The following is a 13,630-nucleotide window of genomic DNA, read 5'->3' as shown; positions in this document are numbered from 1 at the left end:
GTGAGTGTTACAATTCTTAAAAGATGGCGTGTCCGGAGTTTGTTCCTTCAGATGTGTCCGGAGTTTCTTCCTTCTGGTGGGTTCATGGTCTTGCTGACTTCAGGAGTGAAGCCGTAGACCTTTGCAGTGAGTGTTACAGCTCTTAAAGGTGGCACCGTCCGGAGTTGTTCATTCCTCCCGGACGTTTCGTGGTCTCGCTGACTTCAGGAGTGAAGCCACAGACCTTCACAGTGAGTGTTACAGCTCTTTGTTTTTTGAGACGGAGTCTCCCTCTCACCCAGGCCGGAGTGCAGTGGCGCGATCTCGGCTCACTGCAAGCTCCGCCTCCCAGGTTCATACAATTCTCCTGCCTCAGCCTCCCGAGTAGCTGGGACTACAGGCGCCCGCCACTGCACCCGGCTAATTTTTTCTTTTTTTTGTACTTTTAGTAGAGATAGGGTTTCACCGTGTTAGCCAGGATGGTCATGATCTCCTGACCTGGTGATCCGCCCACCTCGGCCTCCCAAAGTGCCTGGATTACAGGCGTGAGCCACCGCGCCTGGCCGTGTTACAGCTCTTAAAGGTGGCACGTCCGACGTGCCACCTTTTTCGCAGGGAGTGTTACAGCTCTTAAAGGTGGTGCACCCAGAGTTGTTCGTTCCTCCTCGTGGGTTCATGGTCTACGCTGACTGCAGGAGTGAAGCCGCAGACCTCTGCAGTGAGTGTTACAGCTCTTAAAGGTGGCACGTCCGGAGTTGTTCGTTCCTCTCGGACGGTTCGTGGTCTCGCTGACTTCAGGAGTGAAGCCACAGACCTTCACAGTGAGTGTTACAGCTCTTTTTTTGTTTGTTGTTTGAGACGGAGTCCCGCTCTCACCTAGGCCGGAGTACCGTCAAGCTCCGCCTCCTAGGTTCACGCAATTCTCCTGCCTCAGCCTCCCGACTAGCTGGGACTACAGGCGCCCGCCACTGCGCCCGGCTAATTTTTTCTTTTTTTTGTACTTTTAGTATAAGAGATGAGGTTTCACCGTGTTAGCCAGGATGGTTATGATCTCCTGACGTGGTGATCCACCCATCTCGGCCTCCCAAAGTGCCGGGATTACAGGCGTGAGCCACCACGCCCAGCCGTGTTACAGCTCTTAAAAGTGGCACGTCGGACGTGCTACCTTTTCCACAGGAAGTGTTACAGCTCTTAAAGGTGGCACATCCAACGTGCCACCTTTTTCACAGGGAGTGTTACAGCTCTTAAAGGTGGCGCACCCAGAGTTGTTCGTTCCTCCTCGTGGGTTCATGGTCTACCCTGACTTCAGGAATGAAGCCTCAGACCTTCACAGTAAAGTGTTACAGCTCTTAAAGGTGGTGCGCCCGGCCTTCTTCATTCTTCGCAGCGAGTGTTACAGCTCTTAAAGATGGCAAGTGTTACAGCTCTTAAAGATGGCAAGTGTTACAGCTCTTAAAGATGGCAAGTGTTACAGCTCTTAAAGATGGCAAGTGTTACAGCTCTTAAAGATAGCCCGTCGGGAGTTGTTCATTCCTCCCACTGGGTTCGTGGTCTCGCTGACTTCAGCAGTGAAGCCACAGACCTTCACGGTGAGTGTTACAGCTCTTAAAGGTTGCACATCCAGGATTGTTCCTTTCTCCTGGCGGGTGGGTTCGTGGTTTCGCTGACTTCAGCAGTGAAACTGCACATCTTTGCAGTAAGCGTTACAGCTCATAAACGTCGCGTGGACCCAAAGAACAAGCAGCAGCAAGCGAACGAAGAAAACCTCCACTGCGTGGAAGGGTTCCGGAGTGGGTTAGCTGGGCTAGCTCCAGCAGCCAGCTTTTATTCCCTTATTTGGCCCCGCCCACATCCTGCTGATTGGTCCATTTTACAGAGTGCGGAGTGGTGTGTTTTTACAGAGTGCTGATTGGTGCGTTTGGCTAGACACAGCGCTGCTTTAGCTAGACACAGCGCTGCTTGGTGCTATTTTTACAGAGTGCTGATTGGAGCATTTACAATCCTTTAGCTAGACACAGAGTGCTGACTGGTGCATTTACAAACCTTTAGCTAGACACAGAGCACTGACTGATGCATTTACAATCCTCTAGCTAGACAGAAAAGTTATCCAAGTCCCCACTCGACCCAGAAAGTCAAGCTGGCTTCACCTCTCACCAGCAAGCCTGAACTGGTGGCATGTGGGGGACAATAGCAAAAATTTGCAGGCTCAGGCAAGCCACCTAGCCCTAAATGCCAGGTCCAGCTCTCACTAGTGGTGTAACCCTCAGAAGGCTCCCTGAGCTCTCTAGGACTAAGTTTTACATCAACAAAAGTAGGTGCTATTACCTCTACTCAAAGATTTATTAGAAAAGAAATTCTGGCCAGGTATGGTGATTCATGCCTGTAATTTCAGCACTTTAGGAGGCAGAGGTAGGAGGACTACTTGAAGTTAGGAGTTTGAGATCAGCCTGGTCAACACTGCAATATTCTGTTTCTACAAACTTTTTTTTAACAAATTAGTGCCTAGTCTGTGCTAGTGCCTTTTTACACAGTACTGAGAATGTACCCGAGAACACATTATTCTCTTTCCTCCCTGAAAGCCACCAGGCAAATGGCCACAGGACTTGGTATACTTCAGCCTCTCTCCTTTCAATCTTGGCGCCACACTTCAATCTCTCCCTTCTTTTAATTTCAATTCCTTTCATTTTCTGGTAGAGATAAAGGAGACATGTTTTATCCGTGGACTCAAAACTCCGGCGCCGGTCACAGACTAGGGAAGGCAGCCTTCCCTTGGTGTTTAATCATTGCAGCGACACCTCTGATTATTCTACGGGGTTTCAGAGGTGTCAGACCACGCAGGGATGCCTGCCTTGGTCCTTCACCCTTAGCGGCAAGTCCTGCTTTTCTGGGGAAGGGGCAAGTACCCTAATCCCTTCTCTCCGTGTCTCTATCCCTTCTCCGCCTTTCTGGGGGGCAAGAAACCCCCAACCCCTTCTTCTTCACACTTAGCGGCAAGTCCCACTTTTCTAGAGGAGGGGCATGTACCCCAACCTCGTATCTCTGTGCCCCAATCCCTTATTTCCGCGCCCCAACCTCTTATATCTCTGTGCCCCAATCCCTTATTTCTGCGCCCCGACCTCTTATCTCTGCACCCCAATCCCTTATTTCTGTGCCCTGACCTCTTATCTCTGTGCCCTGATCCCTTATTTCCATGCCCCAACCTCTTATCTCTGCACCCCATCCCTTATTTCTGCGCCCCGACCTCTTATCTCTGTGTCCCAACCCCTTATTTCCACGCCCCAACCCCTTTCCCGCTTTTCTGGAAAGTAAGAACCCCTGAACCCCTTCCCTCCGTGTCTCTACTCTCTTTTCTTTAGGCTTGCTTCCTTCACTATGGGCAACCTTCCATCCTCCATTCCTCCTCCTTCTCCCTTAGCCTGTGTCCTCAAAAAACTTAAAACCTCTTCAATTCTCACCTGACCTAAAATCTAAGCATCTTATTTTCTTCTGCAGTGCTGCTTGACCCCAATACAAACTCGACAGTAGTTCCAAATAGCCTGAAAACGGCACTTTCAATTTTTCCATCCTACAAGATCTAAATAATTCTTGTCGTAAAATGGGCAAATGGTCTGAGGTGCCTGACGTCCAGGCATTCTTTTACACATCAGTCCCTTCCTAGTCTCTGTTCCCAATGCAACTCGTCCCAAATCTTCCTCCTTTCCCTCCCGCCTGTCCCCTCAGTCCCAACCCCAAGCGTCGCTGAGTCTTTCTAATCTTCCTTTCTACAGACCCATCTGACCTCTCCCTTCCTCCCCAGGTTGTTCCTCGCCAGGCCGAGCTAGGTCCCAATTCTTCCTCAGCCTCCGCTCCTCCACCCTATAATCCTTTTATTACCTCCCTTCCTCACACCTGGTCCGGCTTACAGTTTCGTTCCGTGACTAGCCCTCCCCACCTGCCCAGCAATTTACTCTTAAAAAGGTGGCTGGAGCTAAAGGCATAGTCAAGGTTAATGCTCCTTTTTCTTTATCCCAAATCAGATAGCGTTTAGGCTCTTTTTCATCAAATATAAAAATCCAGCCCAGTTCATGACTCATTTGGCAGCAACCCTGAGGCACTTTACAGCCCTAGACCCTAAAAGGTCAAAAGGCCGTCTTATTCTCAAAATACATTTTATTACCCAATCTGCTCCCGACATTAAATAAAACTCCAAAAATTAAATTCCAGCCCTCAAACCCCACAACAGGATTTAATTAACCTCGCCTTCAAGGTGTACAATAATAGAAAAAAGTTGCAATTCCTTGCCTCCACTGTGAGACAAACCCCAGCCACATCTCCAGCACACAAGAACTTCCAAATGCCTGAACCGCAGCGGCCAGGCGTTCCTCCAGAACCTCCTCCCCCAGGAGCTTGCTACAAGTGCCAGAAATCTGGCCACCAGGCCAAGGAATGCCTGCAGCCCAGGATTCCTCCTAAGCCGAGTCCCATCTGTGTGGGACCCCACTGGAAATCGGACGGTCCAACTCACCTGGCAGCCACTCCCAGAGCCCCTGGAACTCTTGCCCAAGGCTGACTCCTTCCCAGATCTTCTTGGCTTAGCGGCTGAAGACTGATGCTGCCCGATCGCCTCGGAAGCCCCCTAGACCATCAGAGACGCCGAGCTTCGGGTAACTCTCACAGTGGAGGGTAAGTCTGTCCCCTTCTTAATCAATACGGAGGCTACCCACTCCACATTGCCTTCTTTTCAAGGGCCTGTTTCCCTTGCCTCCATAACTGTTATAGGTATTGACAGCCAGGCTTCTAAGCCTCTTAAAATCCCCCAACTCTAGTGCCAACTTAGACAATACTCTTTTAACCACTCCTTTTTAGTTATCCCCATCTGCCCAGTTCCCTTATTAGGCTGAGACACTTTAAATTATCTGCTTCCCTGACTATTCCTGGATTACAGCTGCATCTCATTGCTGCCCTTCTTCCCAATCCAAAGCCTCCTTTGCATCCTCCTCTTGTATCCCCCCACCTTAACCCACAAATATAAGATACCTCTACTCCCTCCTTGGTGACCGATCATGCACCCCTTACCATCTCATTAAAACCTAATAACCCTTACCCCACTCAATGCCAATATCCATCCCACAGCATGCTTTGAAAGGATTAAAGCCTGTTATCACTCACCTGCTACAGCATGGCCTTTTAAAGCCTATAAACTCTCCTTACAATTCCCCCATTTTACCTGTCCTAAAACCAGACAAGCCTTACAAGTTAGTTCAGGATCTGCGCCTTATCAACCAAATTGTTTTGCCTATCCACCCCATGGTGCCAAACCCATATACTCTCCTATCCTCAATACCTCCCTCCACAGTCCATTATTCTGTTCTGGATCTCAAACATGCTTTCTTTACTATTCCTTTGCACCTGTCATCCTAGCCTCTCTTCGCTTTCACTTGGACTGACCCTGACACCCGTCAGGCTCAGCAAATTACCTGGGCTGTACTGTTGCAAAGCTTCACAGACAGCCCCCATTACTTCAGTCAAGCCCAAATTTCTTCCTTATCTGTTACCTATCTCAGCATAATTCTTATAAAAACACACGTGCTCTCCCTGCTGATCGTGTCCAATTAATCTCCCAAACCTCAATTCCTTACAAAACAACTCCTTTCCTTCCTAGGCATGGTTAGTGCAGTCAGAATTCTTACACAAGAGCCAGGACCGTACCCTGTAGCCTTTCTGTGCAAACAACTTGACCTTACTGTTTTAGCCTAGCCATCATGTCTCCGTGCAGCGGCTGCCGCCGCCCTAATACTTTTAGAGGCCCTCAAAATCACAAACTATGCTCAACTTACTCTCTACATTTCTCATAACTTCCAAAATCTATTTTCTTCCTCATACCTGACGCATATACTTTCTGCTCCCCAGCTCCTTCAGCTGTACTCACTCTTTGTTAAGTCCCACAATTACCATTGTTCCTGGCCCGGACTTCAATCCACCCTCCCACGTTATTCCTGATACCACACCTGACCCCCATGACTGTATCTCTCTGATCCACCTGACATTCACTCCATTTCCCCATATTTCCTTCTTTGCCGTTCCTCACCCTGATCACGCTTGATTTATTGATGGCAGTTCCACCAGGCCTAATCGCCACACACCAGCAAAGGCAGGCTATGCTATAGTACAAGCCAGTAGCCCGCCTCTTAGAACCTCTCATTTTCTTTCCATCGTAGAAATCTATCCTCAAGGAAATAACTTCTCAGTGTTCCATCTGCTATTCTACTACTCCTCAAGGATTATTCAGGCCCCCCTCCCTTCCCCACACATCAAGCTCGAGGATTTGCCCCCACCCAGGACTGGCAAATTAGCTTTACTCGACATGCCCGGAGTCAGATAACTAAAATACCTCTTAGTCTAGGTAGACACTTTCACTGGGTAAGTACAGGCCTTTCCTACAGGGTCTGAGAAGGCCACCACAGTCATTTCCTCCCTTCTGTCAGAAATAATTATTCAGTTTAGCCTTCCCACCTCTATACAGTCTGATAACAGACCAGCCTTTATTAGTCAAATCAGCCAAGCAGTTTTTCAGGCTCTTAGTATTCAGTGAAACCTTTATATCCCTTACGGTCCTCCGTCTTCAGGAAAAGTAGAACGGACTAAAGGTCTTTTAAAAACACACCTCACCAAGCTCAGCCACCAACTTAAAAAGGACTGGACAATACTTTTACCACTTTCCCTTCTCAGAAGTCAGACCTGTCCTCAGAATGCTACAAAGTACAGCCTATTTGAGCTCCTGTATAGACGCTCCTTTTTATTAGGCCCCAGTCTCATTCCAGACACCAGACCAACTTAGACTGTGCCCCCAAAAACTTGTCATCCCTACTATCTTCTGTCTAGTCATACTCCTATTCACCGTTCTCAACTACTCATACATGCCCTGCTCTTGTTTACACTGCCGGTTTACACTGTTTCTCCAAGCCATCACAGCTGATATCTCCTGGTGCTATCCCCAAACTGCCACTCTTAACTCTTGAAGTAAATAAATAATCTTTGCTGGCAGGACTATGCTGAATCTCCTTAGGAACTCTCTAATTAGATGTCCTGGGTCCTCCCAATTCTTAGACCTTTTATACCTGTTTTTCTCCTTCTCTTATTCCATTTAGTTTTTCAATTCATACAAAACCGTATCCAGGCCATCACCAATAATTCTAAATGACAAATGTTTCTTCTAACAGTCCCACAATATCACCCCTTACCACAAAATCTTCCTTCAGCTTAATCTCTCCCACTCTAGGTTACCACGCCGCCCCTAATCCCACTCGAAGCAGCCCTGAGAAACATCGCCCATTATCTCCCCATACCATCCCCAAAAATTTTCACCGTCCCAACACTTTACCAGTATTTTGTTTTATTTTTCTTATTAATATAAGAAGACAGGAATGTCAGGCCTCTGAGCCCAAGCTAAGCCATCATATCCCCTGTGACCTGCAGCTACACATCCAGATGGCCGGTTCCTGCCTTAACTGATGACATTCCACCACAAAAGAAGTGAAAATGGCCTGTTCCTGCCTTAACTGATGACATTGCCTTGTGAAATTCCTTCTCCTAGCTCATCCTGGCTCAAAAGCTCCCCTACTGAGCACCTTGTGACCCCTACTCTGCCCGCCAGAGAACAAACCAACCCCCCTTTGACTGTAATTTTCCTTTACCTACCCAAATCCTATAAAACGGCCCCACCCCTATCTCCCTTCGCTGACTCTCTTTTCGGACTCAGCCCGCCTGCACCCAGGTGAAATAAACAGCCATGTTGCTCACACAAAGCCTGTTTGGTGGTCTCTTCACACGGACGCGCATGAAAAAAGGCAAGGAAAAAAAACCAGGAGAAACTGGGCGCAGGGAGCGACAAGCCCTCACTCCTGGTGCAGAGGCCAGGAACTGCCAGCTTCTTCCTAGAACGTTTGTGAGCATCCTTTCTGTTCACTGTATTGTAACGATCGTAATAACACTCCATTCCATAACACTCAGCCCTCATATTACATCATTCATTCCAAAACACTGGATAAATGTGAATGCGTCTTCACAATGCCTCCAAAAGCCATAAGAAATTATGTTTCAAAAACACCAAAAACCAAGGACATAAAAGTACTGGAGGTTTCCAAATGAATCACAGATTTCAAGGGTCAGTGCAGGCACAGAACAGCTTAAGAATAAACACCTACCTTGCCAAAGTCTCCTGTTCATTGCTGGGGAAACCAACAAGAGCAATGAAAACATACCCCTGGGCCAGCCAGCCAGTGGGTGCTGGAGAGGGCCTCGCTGTTGGTGGCTTCCCAGACAGCTGTGGGAACTCTGAACCGATCTCCTCCCTCCCAGTAAACTCCCCCATAGCAACTCCTAAGTTCTGCACTGGCAACAACACCCTTTCCCTTGTCTTACCCAGCCCCCTCCTTCCTGCACTTCCCTCCTTCCTGGTCTTTGTCCTTCAGAGGTGACATGCAGGCTCTCTAGGCTGTCCAACAGGCAGCTCACAGTTCTCAGCAGGCCCAGCTGTGAACTACACCCCACAGCAGCTCCAGTTTGGAGAATGTAATGGACAGCCTGGGAGCACTAATGCATTTCTGCTATCACTTGTCATTTTAAAGAGTGACACACATTTTCTCTCTCTTCTTAAACCCCACATTACCCTCCATCTTTCTTCTCCATCTCTGACTCAGTTCTCAGAGCATGTGCCCTTGATGACACTCACCAGAGACGAGCAAATGCTAGTGAAGGCGGCACTGTTACAAAACAGCATCCCATCTGAGCCCGAGTCATTCTCCAGCCACGAGGATCCTCAACCTCCTTTTCACAGGTGAGGAAAGTGAGATTCAGAAAGAATGCGACTTCCCCAGTGTGACTCAGCTCATGTGCCCACACTGACTTCTGGGGTGCTATGGGCTGAATGTTTGTGTCCCCCACAGATTCCTATGCTGAAACTGAATCTTCAATCCAATGGCATTAGGAGGCAGGGCCTTTGGGAGGTGATTAGGTCATAAGGGTGCAGCCTTCATGAATGCGATTAGTGCCCTCACAAGAGAGGTTCCAAGGAGCCTGTATGCCTCTTCCACCATATGAAGATGCAGCAAGAAAGCACCACCTATGAGGAACGGTGAAACTAGACACTAAATCAGCCAACACCTTGATTTTGGAATTCCAGCCTCCAGAACTGTGAGCAATTTTCTGTTGTTTATACACCAGTCAGTTTATGGTATTTTATGCTAGCAGACTAAACAGACTCAGACAAAGAGCATTAAGGAGTGAGTTTAACAGCGATACAACCAGCTGGAAAGTAAAGAGAAGGAAAAAGAGCAAGTGAGGTATCTAGGAAATGATATTAAAGATTAGCTTCAGGAACCAAGGAATATATATATACAGCTGACATAAAGCAACGTGGTGAATCTCAAATATACTATCAAGAAAAAGAAGATAAAAGACATAAAGGATGACCACTTATGGAATGTTTACCAGTTTATCATATTAATAAGGGCTATGATGAAGGATACAGATGAACAGCCTGATGAAGCGAGACATAGGGTGAGGTCTGGAAGAGTCCAGAGTGCTGGACCCACAGAGCTGGGGTCTGCCACCCTCCAGGCATGTAGACGTGTTACCCGCCAGAAAACTTTCAAAACCCCATACTTTGGGGGTTTCTGTGAAGGCCTCGTCAAGGAGGCATAATGGATTATTAACTCTACTTCCAGCCCTCTCCCCTCTCTGGAAAATGGAGGATGGAGCCAGAAGCTCCAAGCTTCTAATCATGGCTTGTTCTATCTGATGACCAACCCCCACACAGGAGCCCATTAAGAGTCGCCTTGTTAGGACAAGAGCAGCTGTGCTGCTATCACCCAGGAAATCCCAAGGGATTTAAGAGCTATGTGTCAGGAACCAGGGTCAAAGATTAAATATTAGAACAAAAGCTACTCCTACCACCCAGGAAATCTCAAGGGATTCAGAAGCTCTGTGCCAGGTGCTGTCATCACTCTGGAAATTACAAAGGTTCTAGAAGCTCTGTGTCAGCAATCAGGATCAATGACCAAATATTAGAACAAAGGATTCTCTTAGCACCCTTATCTACAAGGGTTTTAGGAGTTCTGTCTCAAGAACCAAGGGCTGAGACCAATAAACACATATACATTTCTTATTATTTAACAGTATTCAACAAACATCATTATCAAAAGCAATGAAGTTGGCTGTTCTATTACAGAGAACAAAGTGAATTTTTCTATTTCCCAACCCACTTCTAACACTGGTACAGCTGGTTGACCTTGGAACAACTCTTTTTTTTTTTTTTTTTGAGACAGAGTCTCACTCTGTCTCCCAGGCTAGAGTGCAATGGTGAGATCTCGGCTCACAGCCACCTTTGCCTCCTGGGTTCGAGCAATTCTCTGCCTCAGCCTCCCAAGTAGCTGGGATTACAGTCGCCTGCCACCACGCCTGGCTAATTTTTCTATTTATTTTTTTTTTTTTTAGTAGATACAGGGTTTCACCATCTTGGCCAGGCTGGTCTTGAACTCTTTACCTCATGATCCACCCACCTCGGCCTCCCAAAGTGCTGGGATTACAGGCGTTAGCCACTGCACCAGGCCAATTCTTTTTTTTTTTTTTTTTTGTGACGGAGTCTCCCTCTGTTGCCCAGGCTGGAGTGCAGTGGCGTGATCTCGGCTCACTGCAAGCTTCACCTCCTGGGTTCAAGAGATTCTCCTGCCTCAGCCTCCTAAGTAGCTGGGATTACAGGCACCCGTCATCACGGCTGGCTAATTTTTGTATTTTTAGTAGAGACACGGTTTCGCCATGTTGGCCAGGCTGGTCTCAAATTCCTGACCTCAGGTGATCCACCCGCCTCGGCCTCCCAAAGTGCTGGGATTACAGTCGTGAGCCACTGCGCCCAGCTGGAACAATTCTTGATCCTTTCTTCCTATGTGTTTGAAAAACATAAAAATACTTAACAATCCTTGAAAGTCCTTTAACAGAAGACTTTACTCCATAACAATTCCTTCCTCCCAACTTTCTTACAATGATAACATATATGAGAAGAAACGAAGTTCAAAATTCAAAAAAGGAAGGGGTAGGTAAATTATCTAGTGGTCAATCAGTATGTGCCATCATAATTAGAATTAGCAAAGACTTGCATAATTACAATACAGGTTTTTGCAAAAGCCCAAGTTGTACTCTAGAGCTGCTAAGTCCCTTTTTCTGCCAATCCATCTTTCCCAAAAGTCACAAATCTACATTCTAACTAGGTAAGGTGCAGATAATTAGGAAAATACAGGAAAAGTCAAGAAACAAAGCTCCTAGATAAAACACACCACTGACCGATTCACCATCGATAGTAGACTGTCGTGAAATGTTCATAACGTAGACTCCCTACTCCTACAGCGGAGTTTCCTGCTGGCAGTAGGGGTGGGACATGGAGGACCTACATATGCGACACTCAAACCCAGTCACATTTTCAATCTTAAAATACACTCTCTGTTAAGAAGTAATACAAACCCCTTTTAAAGGTATCATATGGGGCTGAGTGTGGTGGCTCACACCTGTAATCTCAGCACTTTGGGAGATCAAGGTGGGTGGATCACCTGAGGTCAGGAGTTCGAGACAAGCCTGGCCAACATGGTGCAACCCCGTCTCTACTAAAAATACAAAAAATTAGCCAGGCATGGTAATGGGCGCCTGTAATCCCAGCTACTTGTGAGGCTGAGGTACAAGAATCTTTTGAACCTGGAAGGCATAGGTTGCAGTGAGCCGAGATCACCCCACTGTACTCCAGCCTGGGTGACAGAGTGAGACTCCTTCTCAAAAAAAAAAAAAAAAAAAAAAAGTATCAGATAGTAAGAAACATGTGATGATACTTAGGAAAAATTGCAGCCAACATCCTATGAAGTTGATGGGGATTTTATTTTTTATAGAGGGAAGCTAGTTTTCAGATCTTCCGCAGCGGCTACCTATCCTTTCCCAAATGATCCTCAATTAATCTTTGACTAAAGAGGCACCAAAAGCTCTGAAGAGAATACAGCTCCCCCGACACATTGAACAACTCCCTCGTGGCTTCCCCATCTTGAGAATGTTCTACCGTAATGTTCTACTGTACTTACCATAATGGTGTGTTCAGGAAATTTGGCACGGACCAGTTTCACGAATTCCACAAAATGTTCTGAATACCCATTGGCCACATCCAGGCAAATAAACTTAACCTGTGGCACAGCTTCCAGGATGCTGGTCATCTTTTCCAGATCGTTCTGCCCACTGCCTGAACTCACGGCTACATTCTGCACCAAAATAAACCAAGAAGACAGGCATAAACAGTAGCATTCAGACATCAGACCCTGCCCCCATTTATGCACCTATTCTGGGACAGTACAACAACCCTTTTCGGTCTACCCTAATCAAATGCACAGTGCACCTGCTCAAGACACATGCAACAGCAGAGGTAAAGGGGATTCATTCATTAAATTATCTAAACTTTGGCCAGGCACGGTGGCTCATGCTGTAATCCTAGCACTTTGGGAAGCCAAGGTGGGCAGATCACCTGAGGTCAGGAGTTTGAGACCAGCCTGGCCAACATGGTGAAACCCCATCTCTACTAAGAATACAAAAATTAGCCAAGTGTGGTGGCTCATGCCTGTAATCCCAGCACTTTGAGAGGCCGAGGCAGGTGGATCACCTGAGGTCAGGAGTTCGAGACAAGCCTGGCCAACATGGTGAAACTCTGTCTCTATTAAAAATATAAAAATTAGCCAGGCGTGGTGGCAGGTGCCTGTAATCCCAGCTCCTTGGGAGGCTGAGGCAGGAGAATAGCTTGAACCTGGGGGGCGGAGGTTGCAGTGAGCCGAGATCGCACCATTGCACTCCAGTCTGGGCAACAGAACAAGGTTCCATCTGCCAAACCCCATCCCGCCACTAAAAAAAAAAAAATAATGACTACCGGCATGATTGTGTCATATCAGGGAAACTCAAGGGAGGACAATGAGCAAGAACCAAAAGTTTCCAGGAAGAAGGAGAAATGGCCAATCAACTCGGGCTTCCCCACATGAAAGCTGTGGCCTTCACCCTGAGCGCCTTGCTTGGGGAGCAAGAGAGGGGAAGATATCTGAAATGCCTCTGAAAAACTCTTACCTATTTTTGTTTTCACTCCCAATAAAATAATAGTGCAGCATGTGACATAGTTTGGATATTGTCCTCACCCAAATCTCATGTTGAAATATGACCCCCCAATGGAGGTGGGGCCTGGTGGGAGGTGTATGGGTCATGGGGGTGGATCCCTTATCAATGGCTTGGGCCATCCCCTTGGTGATCTCTCGGTCTGAGTTCACAGGAGATCTGGTCATTAAAAGTGTGTGACCTCCCACCCTCTCTTTCTCTCTCCCACTTCGCCTTCCACCATGATTGGAAGCTTCCCAAGGCCTTCCCAAAAGCAAATGGGTGGCACTATGCTTCCTGTACAGCCTGCAGAACCATTAGCCAATTAGATCTCTTTTCTTTATAAATTACCCAGTTTCAGGTATTTCTCTAAAGCAATGCAAGAACAGCCTAATACAGCATGCAAATCTCAACCTGTACACAGAACTGCAAATCTGTTTTCCTATTAAAGGGATAAAATTTCCCAAGGTGTGAAAACAAACAAGCCTGACATGATCTTTCACAACTACAC

General features: G+C 47.1%; 1 protein-coding gene across 1 annotated transcript in view; it reads right to left on the bottom strand.

The window, feature by feature from the left end:
* Positions 1 to 13,630, bottom strand: part of GMPR (guanosine monophosphate reductase) — a 56,356-nt gene that overhangs the window by 27,960 nt on the left and 14,766 nt on the right. Inside the window, exon 4 of the mRNA XM_518253.9 lies at positions 12,075 to 12,248. Coding sequence (XP_518253.2) covers positions 12,075 to 12,248 — 174 coding nt within the window. The remainder of the gene's footprint in view (positions 1 to 12,074; positions 12,249 to 13,630) is intronic.

Source organism: Pan troglodytes, chromosome 5 (assembly GCF_028858775.2).
Source record: "Pan troglodytes isolate AG18354 chromosome 5, NHGRI_mPanTro3-v2.0_pri, whole genome shotgun sequence".
In the NCBI taxonomy this organism is placed as follows: Eukaryota; Metazoa; Chordata; class Mammalia; order Primates; family Hominidae; genus Pan; species Pan troglodytes.
Note: the sequence above shows the minus strand (reverse complement) of the source record. Positions and strands in the feature narration are given on the sequence as shown.